This window comes from Elgaria multicarinata, chromosome 19 (genome assembly GCF_023053635.1).
Source record: "Elgaria multicarinata webbii isolate HBS135686 ecotype San Diego chromosome 19, rElgMul1.1.pri, whole genome shotgun sequence".
Taxonomy (NCBI): Eukaryota; Metazoa; Chordata; class Lepidosauria; order Squamata; family Anguidae; genus Elgaria; species Elgaria multicarinata.
The window spans coordinates 12644180-12656387 of record NC_086189.1 but is presented as its reverse complement, the minus strand read 5'-3'; the positions used below and the strand labels follow the sequence as shown (position 1 = coordinate 12656387).

The 12208-nt window shown below is 45.5% G+C and overlaps 1 protein-coding gene across 1 annotated transcript in view; it reads left to right on the top strand.

The window, feature by feature from the left end:
- Positions 1-12208, top strand: part of CACNA1B (calcium voltage-gated channel subunit alpha1 B) — a 292665-nt gene that overhangs the window by 13953 nt on the left and 266504 nt on the right. The window contains exon 3 of the mRNA XM_063144790.1: positions 2019-2158. Within this exon, the coding sequence (XP_063000860.1) occupies positions 2019-2158 (140 nt within the window). The remainder of the gene's footprint in view (positions 1-2018; positions 2159-12208) is intronic.

The window sequence follows — 12208 nt, the reverse complement described above, 5'->3', positions numbered from 1 at the left end:
ATAGGGAAAAGAAAAGTTTTGAGCTGAGTCTTAAAAGCAGTGATTGAGTTTGTAGTTCTCAAGTGTTCTGGAAGAGCGTTCCAGGCGTAAGGGGCAGCAGAAGAAAAAGGACGAAGCCGAGTAAGGGAAGTGGAGGTCCTTGGGCAGGCGAGAAGCATGGCATCAGAGGAGCGGAGAGCCCGAGCGGGGCGATAGTGTGAGATGAGAGAGGAGAGATAGGCAGGAATGTCAGCAGGTGTCGTTTGTAGGCATGCAGCCCCTGGTGAATTTCCCCCTTTATCACAACAGTAAAAGCTGCAGGAGCCTGCCTTATTGACCAGATACAAAAGCAGGCAGGGCTCCTGCAGCTTTAACTGTTGTGATAAAGGGGGAAATTCACCAGGGGCTGCATGCCTACAAACGACACCTGCTGAAATTCCCTTTTCCATACAACTGTTAAAGCTACAGGAGCCCGGTCCTCTTTTCCATATGGCCACCCTAGTCCCTGGGCTAGCTCTGATGCTGCCTGATTAAACCCCAGAATTGTCTTCCATTGCAACGTAGTGATTGCTCCCCTGCCGCGCAGCCCACCTGCCTCTGTCTTCGCCAGAGGAGGAGATGGGGCGCATGGTCCTTGGTGTAGCTAATTTCCACAGAAGGCTCCCTGTTTGCGGAGATGTGGTGCATGTCGTGCCGAGGCTCGGCTTGCCTGGCTTCCGCAGATGATTCTGACATGGCGGCAGGGCATAGCCGCGTCTCTCCCTTATTCAACATGACAGCTTTTTCACTCGGCTAATAGATCTTGTTCTGTATCCTAACCACAGGCGCTCAAAACAGCCGTGCGTGAGCCGCTCCTGTTAACCTTTGTTAAAAAGGAAGGCTTTCGTTCCGCAGCGCACCTAAACCGGTCGGGATGGTCTCTTAGGGACCGAGGAAGCGTCATCCGGGAACAAGCTGTAATGAATGCGAATGAGTTTTCAGAACCCAACGCCGCTTTCTAGGACTCTTAGGCCTTAGCTAGACCTAAGGTTTATCCCGGGATTGTCCCAGGGTCGTCCCTGCCTGCTCCCAGGATCTCCTGTGTGTCATTTACATGAACAGGGATGACCACGGGACGATCCCGGGATAAACCTTCGGTCTAGCTAAGGCCTTAAGCTTCCTGATGCATTGGTGGGGCAGACACCCGCAGGATTTGGGATTTGTGTTTTAAAACTTTTACTTCAACGTAAAATAAAACTACATGGAAATAAATAATGTGGTGGTGGTATTTTTTACTCATTTTTAATGAGCTGATGTCTGAAGGCCCGCTGGGATGTATAGACCTTTTGATAGAAATAAATAAAATATTGCCTATCGGTATTTAGAAAAATATAGTTCTCTAAATTGGTGAGCACTAGAAATAGGGCCTTTTCAATGGTGGCCACTGTGATATTGAGCTCCCACCCCCAGAGAGTTATAAAACTTGCTTTGTTTTCTGTTTGTTTTAACTAGGGTGACCATATGGAAAGGAGGACCAGGCTCCTGTATCTTTAACAGTTGCATAGAAAAGGGAATTTCAGCAGGTGTCATTTGTATATATGGAGAACCTGGTGAAATTCTCTCTTCATCACAACAGTTAAAGCTGCAGGAGCTATACTAGAGTGACCAGATTTAAAAGAGGGCAGCTTTAACTGTTGTGATGAAAAGGAAATTTCACCAGGTTCTCCATCTATACAAATGACACCTGCAGAAATTCCCTTTTCAATACAACTGTTAAAGATACAGGAGCCCTGTCCTCCTTTTCATAGGGTCACCCTATTTTAACAGAAACGTTTTTATTTAATTTGCTGCTTTTAAAGTTTCCTTTCCTTTTTCCCTTTTGGATTTGGTTCGCTTTTAACGGGCTCACTCTTGAATTTGTTTAAGGCTGCTTTATGAACTTGCTGTATTGACTCTGAATTGTATGTTTTATAATGCATGTCGCCTTGGGAAGACTTGAAAGGTAGCGAAGAAGAGCATTAAATAAATAAGTGATCCCAACCTCTCTTTCTTCTATACAGGACGACACGGAGCCATACTTTATTGGAATATTTTGCTTTGAAGCTGGCATAAAAATAATCGCACTGGGGTTCGTCTTTCACAAAGACTCTTATCTCCGAAATGGCTGGAATGTGATGGATTTTGTTGTCGTCCTTACAGGGTACGTGATCTTTTTTTCCCCTCCTCTGTTCTCTCTCCTCTTTAGGTCTTCTAATAAATTTGATGAGAGTTTGGTCCCTTTTATGCTTATTATCAGAGAGGTGAGGAACAGGGTATGGTGCTATTAAGGTTTTACAGCAAAGCTGCATTTAAAGACATTTACTTTTAAAACAAGAGTGGTTGTCGTGATAAATTCTTGACATGCTTCGTTTGGTACTGTTTTTATGAGCAAGCTTATTAAATATATATATATTCCTGTTGATGGATCTTACTCAGAAGGCAACGTCGTTGTTTTTACACAAAGCTGGCATTTGAAAACGACAGAGTGCTTTTAAAACCGGAAATATCTTTTAGAAAACAATCGGATTGAACGATATGTAGAAAAGATCGCCTTCGTTTTGGCAACAATGCCATAGGAAAGAGCAGGGGAACGAGAGACACGTAGGGAAGGAACGCCACTTATTAGAAAACGGATCGAGATATTTCATATTCGGGGGAACGGAAAAGCTGTTTGGTTTGATGAAGAGGGGGAAATTGTGTTTGCTTTTCGGTTGTTCCAAAATATCCATTTAGGGCTGCTAGAAGTGTGTGTGTGTGTGTGTAGGTAGGTGTGTGTGTAGGGGGGGGGGATAAGGGGAACATGTCATTCACCCCACCCCCAATCCAGGCCTTCACAGTTCTTGAGAGGTGTAAAATGGGAGCTAACTCAGGGCTGGCGTTGAGCTGAATTATCCAAATGTTATCACTTGCTTATTGCATCGGTAACGTTCATTTCCATAGGACTTATGCCAAAGAATGTCATGGTGGATTGTACCCTCTGGGTCACCTAAATGGCACCCAAAATCTGTTGCTTCGCCTTATTTCAAAGTACAGTTGATCAAGAATGTAAGAAGAGCTTTGCTGGCTCAGGCCTGTCTAGACTAGTGTTCTGTTTCCAGAGCGGACAACCAGATGCCTCCTGGGAGCCCACAGGCAGGACACGAGTGCCATAGTGTCCTCTTCCTGCTGTTCCCAAGCAACTGCCACTTAGACAGGGTGACCTTATTGTCATGTTTCTCAGAAAACTCCTGCTTTCGATGGGAGGCAAATGACGAGGCCTGCTGCGTAGTCCACAAAGCTTTTATTAAGCAACAAACGTCTCTTCTACCTGAGACGTCCCCCTAGGCAAAACTATGCAAACTAAGCAAGACATTTGTCCGCTCAAGAAGAATAGGAAGCCACTTCCCAAATGCCCGTAACTTCAGAGAGCCTGGTGCGGAGGCAGGTTCTGGCGTAATTGAACTGACTTTCTCACACCTTCCTTCCGCCCTGTGCTTTTGAGCTTCCGGTGGACCCTAGCATTAGCTAGCTTGTTGGGACGCTCACCTCCAGAAGAAGGCTCACTTCCCACCAAGTGTGTAGGATTTGGCCTTGAGGAGATAAGCTCTGGAGAGGGCTGACTCCCAGCTGGGGAATCGCCCAAGAGAGCTTCCTCCCCCACTGGTCCAGGCTGGCTGGTGTCTGGTGCTGTGTCTTCTCGTTCTGAATCTGATTGATGATCTGAAACATCTTCTCCCAAAACAGGGGCAGTAGGGTTAGAAATGACACTTATGTAAAGGACAGTTGTATAGAGCAGGGAATTTAAGTTGTATAGAGCAGGGAATTTCAGCAGGTGTCATTTGTATGTACGCATCACCTGATGAAATTCCTTTTGCATCTGGTCAAGATGGCAGGGCTCTTGCAGCTTTAACTGTTGTGATGAAGAGGTACTTTCACCAGGCATACAAATGACACCTGCTGAAATCCTCTTCTCTATACAGCTGTTAAAGATACAGGAGCCCTATCCTTCTTTCCATAGGGTCACCCTAACTTAGAAGCATATTGCATTTGATTCTTACGGTAGCATGTAGTCATCATGACTAGAAGCCATTGAACCTCCATGAATTGTCTAAGCTCAATTAATCAATCAAAAGTGTCTTTTCAGTTGGCTGACTGTTGAATATTAGGGTTGTATGTCTTTGCACCTTGTTTTGGGTAGGGCACTTCCGAAGAAAGAGGTGAACTAGTGGTTTACGGATTTATTTTGTCCTCCCTACCAAACATGTTGATTCTTCCTGTGTGGTATATAAGCGATTGGACATTTAGCTAGGGTGACCATACGGAAAGGAGGTCAGGGCTCCTGTATCTTTAACAGTTGTCTAGAAAAGGGAATTCCAGCAGGTGTCCTTTGTAGGCATGCAGCACCTGGTGAAATTCCCTCTGCAACACAACAGTTAAAGCTGCAGGAGCCCTGCCCGCTTTTGTATCTGGCCAAAAGGGCAGGGTTCCTGCAGCTTCGACTGTGGTGATGGAGGGAATTTCACCAGGCGCTGCATGCCTACAAAGGACACCTGCTGAAATTCCCTTTTCTAGACAACTGTTAAAGATACCGCCCAGAGAGCTTCGGCTATTGGGCGGTATAAAAATGTAATAAAGAAAGAAAGAAAGAAAGTAGGAGGAGCCCTGTCACCCTAATTTAGCCAAAGTTCGTGGGGCCTTTTCTTCTGAGTGCCGTCACAATTGTGGGCTCATAAATGAAGACGCAACCTTACCCACGTGATGTGGGAACTTTTTTATTTCTGCCGCCGCCTTGCCCGGTGCTTGAAAGCACTTTGATCTTTGACTATAATTGCACAATAGCAGTTTGATTAGACAGCTGTAATAAGACGCCGTGTTGCTGCCATCAAACATGAGCATTCTTTTGAAGTACGAGGCTGTTAATGTCAGGGCTTCTGGCTTCTACTGGTGATTCTAGCTGGGTTGTATTGAAATTGTCTTGTACATGGACTTCTTACTAGGCAGGCAGCAGGGGGAACACTTTGTGTATATATTTGGTGACATTTCTCTGCAGAGGCCTCCGCGGGGAAGAGGTTGCATGTTAACGTTTGCTGCTGCCATTTCAGTTTATACCACCAAGAGTGAACGAAAGCAACTTGTTTTCTTGCACCTACCCCGTGCCGGAAGTTTTACGACCGGTTGACTTGATAACCATTAGATGAATGAGGAGTAATCTTACTATCTCTTTGTAGACACGAACATTCTGCTTATGGTGAAGAACCTGCACTGCCTTGCTCACGTATGTGGATAGGAATGTAGAAAGCTGCCTGGCCATGGTGACCCACGCCTTAGTTACATCCCAGTTGGATTACTGTAACACGCTCTACGTGGGGCTGCCTTTAAAAAGTGTTCGGAAACTTCAGCTGGTTCAAAGAGCTGCAGTCAGATTGCTGACTGGGGCTGGTTAAAGGGAGCATACAACTCCCCTGTTAAAACAGTTCCACTGCCTTCCAGTTTGTTTCTGGACACAATTCAACGTGCTGGTTATGACCTATAAAGCACTATACGGTTCAGGTCTAGGTTATCTGAAAGATCGTGTGATCCCTTACAAGCCTGCCCGTGTTTTAAGCTCTTCAGGGGCTATAAAGCAGTACTGTGACTCCTGCCTTTTATATACCGCTTTCATAGTGGAATATCCTGCTTGGTGTAAATGAGCCCAAAGTCTCTGCCTTGCATTAGAGGCAGGTTTTATGAATTAACAAGTTTTTCAATCCCAAAGCAAGGGATGACAGAACTCAGTAGCATCTCCGGTTTCCAGTCTTGGAATTCCCAAAGCCATTCTAGAACCGACCTTTTTCTAGCATCCCCTCCTTCCCCCCCCCAATTTAAATCCTGCAACATTTGTGTTGGCTGCTGCAACAGGATGATCAGCATTTTTGCCTGTCAAACTCAAGACATTAGAACTTGTTAATTAGAAAATAAATCAAGAGTTCTGGCATCGTCTTGCCAGGATCAATATTGTATTGAGTTAAACTGGAGCCTAATCGTTGGTAGCCTAAAATGGTTTGTTTTCCTATCCGGAAAGCGCTTGCTCAGGTTTCCAGAGCAAAATGCTCAGTGCTACTTTCTTGTTTACTCTCGGGGAAACCAGCTTGATGATTAATAGCAGCAAGAGAGGCAAATAGACTTCTTTCCCCAAGCAGATCATGTTACTTCTGAAGGTGTACCTTAAAATTCCTTTAGCGGCATCTGAGTACCAAGATGCTGTAATGTGTGGTAGTTCAACATCAACTTCCACTTTGAAGAAGAACGTAAGAACATAAGAAGTTACAGGCAGGATCAGACAGAGGGTCCTTCTAGTCCAGCACTCTGTTCTCACAGTGGACCAACCAGCTGTCGACCAGGGACCAACAAAGCAGGACATTTTTATTTTATTTATTTAAGGATTTTTATGCCGCCATTCAGCCAAAAAAGGCTCTCACGGCGGCTTACAAAAGTATTTCTTGAAAAGTCCCTGCCCACAGGCTTACAATCTTAACACTTACATGGTGCCAAGCACCCTCCCACCCATGTTCCCCAGCAACTGGTGCACACAGGTTTACTGCCTTGAATCACTGGAGGTAGCACACAACCATCAGGGCTAGTAGCCATGGATGGCCTTCTTCTCCAACAGGAATTTATCCAACCCCCTTTTAAAGCCATCCAAATGGGTGGCCATCACGACATCTTGTGGCAGTGAGTTCCATAAGTTAACTATGGCATTTGTTTGTACTATTTGGCTCCTGTTCAGGTTAATGTTCATTTCTAGGATGGATGAATTTCTCAGTTTTGCTTTCTCCCAGCGTTTGAATTTTTAAAAACCTCAAGTTCTTTCCGTCGCAATTGTGAATAAATTTGCAAACGTTGAGATGACTGCTCTGGGTTTGAGAGGGAGGCAGGTTCAACCTAGCGCTGTGAAGACGGCACACCCACCCACCCCGCTTTCATCCGAGTCTGCAAACTCCGATTTGTGCTCGTCCTGCAAAGCAAATAAATATCCCTCAACAATTGTCCAACGAGCTTACGGAAGGCAAGTTCTACTGGACCACCCCAGTGGGATGGAGCAGGTGTGTGTGTGTGTGTCTTGTTTTCTTTCTCCCTTCCTACTTCCTCCGCTTCGATCTCGCAACAAGAAGGACGCCTTGAGCTCCGATAGCCCAAAAGAGTCTGCAAATAGTCAGAAGGTTGTTATTGTGGTTGGTTCTGTTAACAGAGGCTGAAAGAGGCTGCAGCTTTCTCAGCTGAGAGGGGATAAATAAATGGTCATTATGCTACAAAAGCCAAGGAGGACAAGTCAGTTCTGCAGTGAGAGGGGGGGGGGGAAATCAGTTTCCCATTCCCTCCCCTCCCCTGCTGTTTCCTGTGCCTATTAACAGCTTCTGTGTTGTCTGCCTATGCTTTAATTTTGAGCAGAAATAAGTTATTGGCGTTTCACCTATGATGTTACAGCAGAGCATTGCCTGCAAACTCTGCCGTTAGGCTACCTGGGGGCGGGGGGCAGAGGATGACACACAGGAAGGCTGGCTTCCCCTTGCCAGTCGCGTCCTTAAAAGTGCTGGTAACACTGGACAGGGTCATTAATCAAGCCATTGGTTTTGCATGTTTCAGTGCAATTAAAAGAGGAGGCTGGAAAAACAGTATCAGCCGGGCCAAGCGACTTAGCTGGCAGAAATGGCAGCATTGGGTCCGGGGCTTGTGTGTGTGTGTGTGTGTGTGTGTGAGAGAGAGAGAGAGTGTGAGGCCTTGGAATGTGGAAATCTGCCCTACACCAAGTCAGCCCATTAGTCAGCAACAACACTCTGTGTTTTAGGGGTAATTCTTTCCCACAGTACAAGGAGATGCTGTCAGGGCTGGCCCTCCGATGAAGTGGGGTGAATCCCTCGCCACAGGCGGTGCAATGATAGATTGTGCTCTCTGCCCCCCCCCCCCCCGAGGAAGGCTCCCTGCTGCGGCATCGCGGAAGTGAGGTAGGGGCTCCTGAGAGGTCCACTGGTTCTGCTCACCTGCTGTGGCAAATGGCACAGCAGGAGTAGGGTGGCCATATGGGAAGGAGGACAGGGCTCCTGTATCTTTCATAGTTGCATAAAAAAGGGCATTTCAGCAGGTGTCCTTTGTAGGCATGCAGCCCCTGGTGAAATTCCCTCTTCATCACAACAGTGAAAGCTGCAGGAGCCCTGCCCTTGTGACCAGATGCAAAAGAGGGCAGGGCTCCTGCAGCTTTCACTGTTGTGATGAAGAGGGAATTTCACCAGATGCAGCACGCATACAAATGACACCTGCTGAAATTCCCTTTACTATGCAACTGTTAAAGATACAGGAGCCCTGTCCTCCTTTCCATAGGGTCACCCTAAGCAGGAGAGCATCTAGCAGGGCTCCTCAGAGCGGCTCGCCCACTCTCTGTTTCACTCTGAGAGGGTTCTCAGAGACAGGGGGACAGACAGGCCCCCTGGCGAATCACATTGGCTGCAGAAGCAGTCGGTGCAGGTCTTCTCAAATGCCTGGCTCTGAGGCAAGTCCTGGCTGGAAAGGTGTTGCAGGAGAATATCTGTATGTCTTGGAACACCTCCCCTCCAGAGAAGCCATCCGTCTTCTGTTTAGCCAGACCTAACTGTCCCATTTCCAGAGTCTTGTGGAACCCTGAAGTTCTCTGAAGGATCTGGGCTCTTTTAAACAAATAATAACCAATGAGCTTCCTCTGACAAGTGCTTTATAGCACACTTGTGACTGGCTACTCACATTTGTTTGTAGGGTCACTTTGAAGACGCCGCAATCCTCCTGTGCATTTGATGCTCCTTCCGCCATTTTTTTCATTATAAATGATCCTCAGAAAACACAACTCTTCTGAGCTATAGCGATATTTGTTGCTCTTTCCTGCCATGTGCAGGAGACGTTTTGCTATGAAATGCCCACTAGGGGGCATTGTCCCACCAATCTGAATGGGCCACGTGGTCTATGTGATTGTGATTGTCCCTATTGCGGAAGAGAGGCAGGAAGCAGAGTGACGGTAACGAAACGTGATTTCCCCCCCATCTCAAGGTGCCCAATAACTGCACCAAACAACACTTGGATTCAAACCAGTTTATAATTGTAGTGTAAATGTTCCCAACCATGCTATTTAAGTCCCCTTCCTTCCTTCTTTAACGTGGTGTCTTCCGCGTGCAGCTTCCAGGAATGCTTACGATGGCGATGAAAGGTGAAACATTCTATCACCAAATATAACATTCTCATTAGGTGTGCTTTTGACAATTCAGTTTGTCTTAATATGATTACATTGGCATGAAAAACCCACAGAGGTTGCCAGAGTCTGAAAAGAACAGGAAAAATCCCCTTCCAATGGGTAGCACCAGGACACAGTTGCTGCTAAAATGGTTTTGTGCCAGTTGGCTTTCAAGTCTGGGATCCGTTCCGCTCTGTCCTTCAGAGGTAGGGCCTATTTCTCTTCTCTCTCTGCTGACGCTGGCTGCAGTCGCCATGTGATAACAGAAAGAGAAGAGCCCGCCTAGCACCATCTTTGGCAGAAGAGTGAGATAGAAGTTTAATAAATAAATAAATAAATAAAATCCAACTAGCAGCTTCAGAGAGATTATTTTGTTTGGTTGTGAAAGGGGGTGAAAAATTAAGTTCCTTCCTCCATAGGTGTGCACAGCAGATTCCATTAGGGTGTGTACCCAGGGATATATATTTTTTAGAACTAGCATTTATTGAATATTAAGTCATAAAGGAAATTATTTTTACTCATTTATTTAATCAACGCTGTAGGCACTGATGCCCTGCTCTGTGTTCGGTTTGCCTGGCTATGGGCTCATCTACACCAATCAGGATATTCCACTACGATTTATAATTTTAAATCATAAATTTTAATGAACGCCTGTCTGTTTTTAATGATGATGTGATTTTTTGATTTTTGAAATGGTCGGAAGACTTATTCAATAAAGCTTCATTCATTCATTCACTACGAAAGCGGTATGAAAGTGATATATTGAAGGCAGGAGCCACACTACTGCTTTATAGTGGTACTGAAGTGCACTGACAACTGTTGGGGCCCAGGACACATCTACACCAAGCAGGATATAACACACGAAAGTGATGTGAAAGTGGTATATAAAAGGTAGGAGCCACACCAAGCAGGATATAGCACTATGAAAGTGGTTTTTTGATTTTTGAAATGGTCGGAAGACTTATTCAATAAAGCTTCATTCATTCATTCACTACGAAAGCGGTATGAAAGTGGTATATTGAAGGCAGGAGCCACACTACTGCTTTATAGAGGTATTGAAGTGCACTGACAACTGTTGGGGCCAAGGACACATCTACACCAAGCACATCGATGAAAGCGGTGTATGGTATGTGTCAATGAGTCCCAACAGTTGTCACTCAGTGCACTTCAATACTGCTCTAAAGCAGTCGTGTGGCTCCTGCCTTTTATATACCGCTTTCATAGTGCAATATCCTGCTTGGTTTACATGAGCCCTATGAGAGTGTTAGATCAATGTTCTTTTCACCCAAGGACGAGATCCAAACAGCCCTTAAGCACGACTCCACCATTCCAGCGACAGAGGGTTCAAAAGCGCTTTATTGATTAGTAATCAAGGCCTGGTCTCTTCAAAGGGAGCAATCAGACAAAAGACATAGGGAATATGGTACAGTATTTGAGCTTTCAAGGGGCAGGGCCCAGTAGCAGCATTAACCAATCAGAACATAACACTGAGACATAGCTAATTATGCTAAACAGTCCTGTGAACGATACCTTTGGCCTGACAGTAAGTAACAAAAGTTAACCTTGACACAACAGCACTTGGAATAAAACTGGAGCCAGGATTCTTGTTTATATTAGATAAGAAGGATACAAGGATGCACACAAGGAGACATTCTCATGCAGGGCATCATGACATTTTGCTTGGTGTGCAATGGAGACTTTACAGTTTCCTGTTTTAAAAATGGAGGTGGTTATGCTAACAAGAGGGCAGTTGCAGGTGGGGGTGGGGGAATAAGGAGATGACCAGATACAAAAGAGGGCAGGGCTCCTGCAGCTTTAACTGTTGTGATGAAGAGGGACTTTAGAATCATAGAAACAGAGAAACAATTAGAATCAGAGAAATCAGAGAAACAATTCGATGGCCTTCTTGGCCCCTTCCAACTCTACTATTCTATGGGCTCATCTACACCAAGCAGGATATTCCACTATGAAAGCGGTATATAAAAGGCAGGAGCCACACGACTGCTTTAGAGCAGTATTGAAGTGCACTGAGTGACAACTGTTGGGGCCCACTGACACATACCATATACTGCTTTTATACTGCTTCCATACTGTTAAGTCCTGCTTGGTGTAGATGTGCCATGGGCCCCAACAGTTGTCAGTGCACTTCAGTACCACTATAAAGCAGTAGTGTAGATCCTGCAGTGCACTTCAGTGCCGCTATAAAGCAGTACTGTGGCTCCTGCCTTTTCTATACCGCTTTCATAGTGGAATATTCTGCTGGTGTAGATGAGTCCATAGAATAGTAGAGTTAAAAGGGGCCTAGAAGGCCATCGAGTCCAACCCCCTGCTCAATGCAGGAATCAGGTGCTGCATGCACACATAGGACACCTGCTGAAATTCCCTTTTCTATGCATCTGTTAAAGATACAGGAGCCCGGTCCTCCTTTCCACATGGTCACCCTAGACTAGTCATTACTCTCTTTGCATCTTTTTAACTTGGCTCTTTCAACGCTTCTTAAGATTTGTAAGGGTTGCTTTTAGTGTTTTACAATGGTTTTTTTTTTGGAGGGGGATTGTTTTGTCTCCTGAGTTTTTCGCTAACTGCTTTGGTTGGCTTCCAAAAGGCGGTATAAAAATATCTCGAGCATCACTCGTAGGTAACTAGCTTGGCCTGTGCAGAGATCAAAGCAGAGAGTTTCTAGTCAGCCCCCATCAGTTCCGTTCTCTTTCAGCTTGATAGGAGGCTCTTTTCTTTTCAAGTGGGAGGAAAGAAATTAAAAGGCAAGCTCCAAATTAAATAAAGCCCACTGAGGCTGGATGAATCAACCTTTTATGCCGCGCTTACAGAAAGGACACCTGAGACTCGGATCTCTTTAGTGTAGCCATTGCATTTCAGCATAAACACCTATCCGTCGTTGGCCATTTTCTGAAGAAAACGAGGGAGCACATTCTAAGCCGCACAGGAGTTGTCAGCACCTCCTTTCCCTCTGTGTTTCCACAGCCATGTATGGCAATGCCT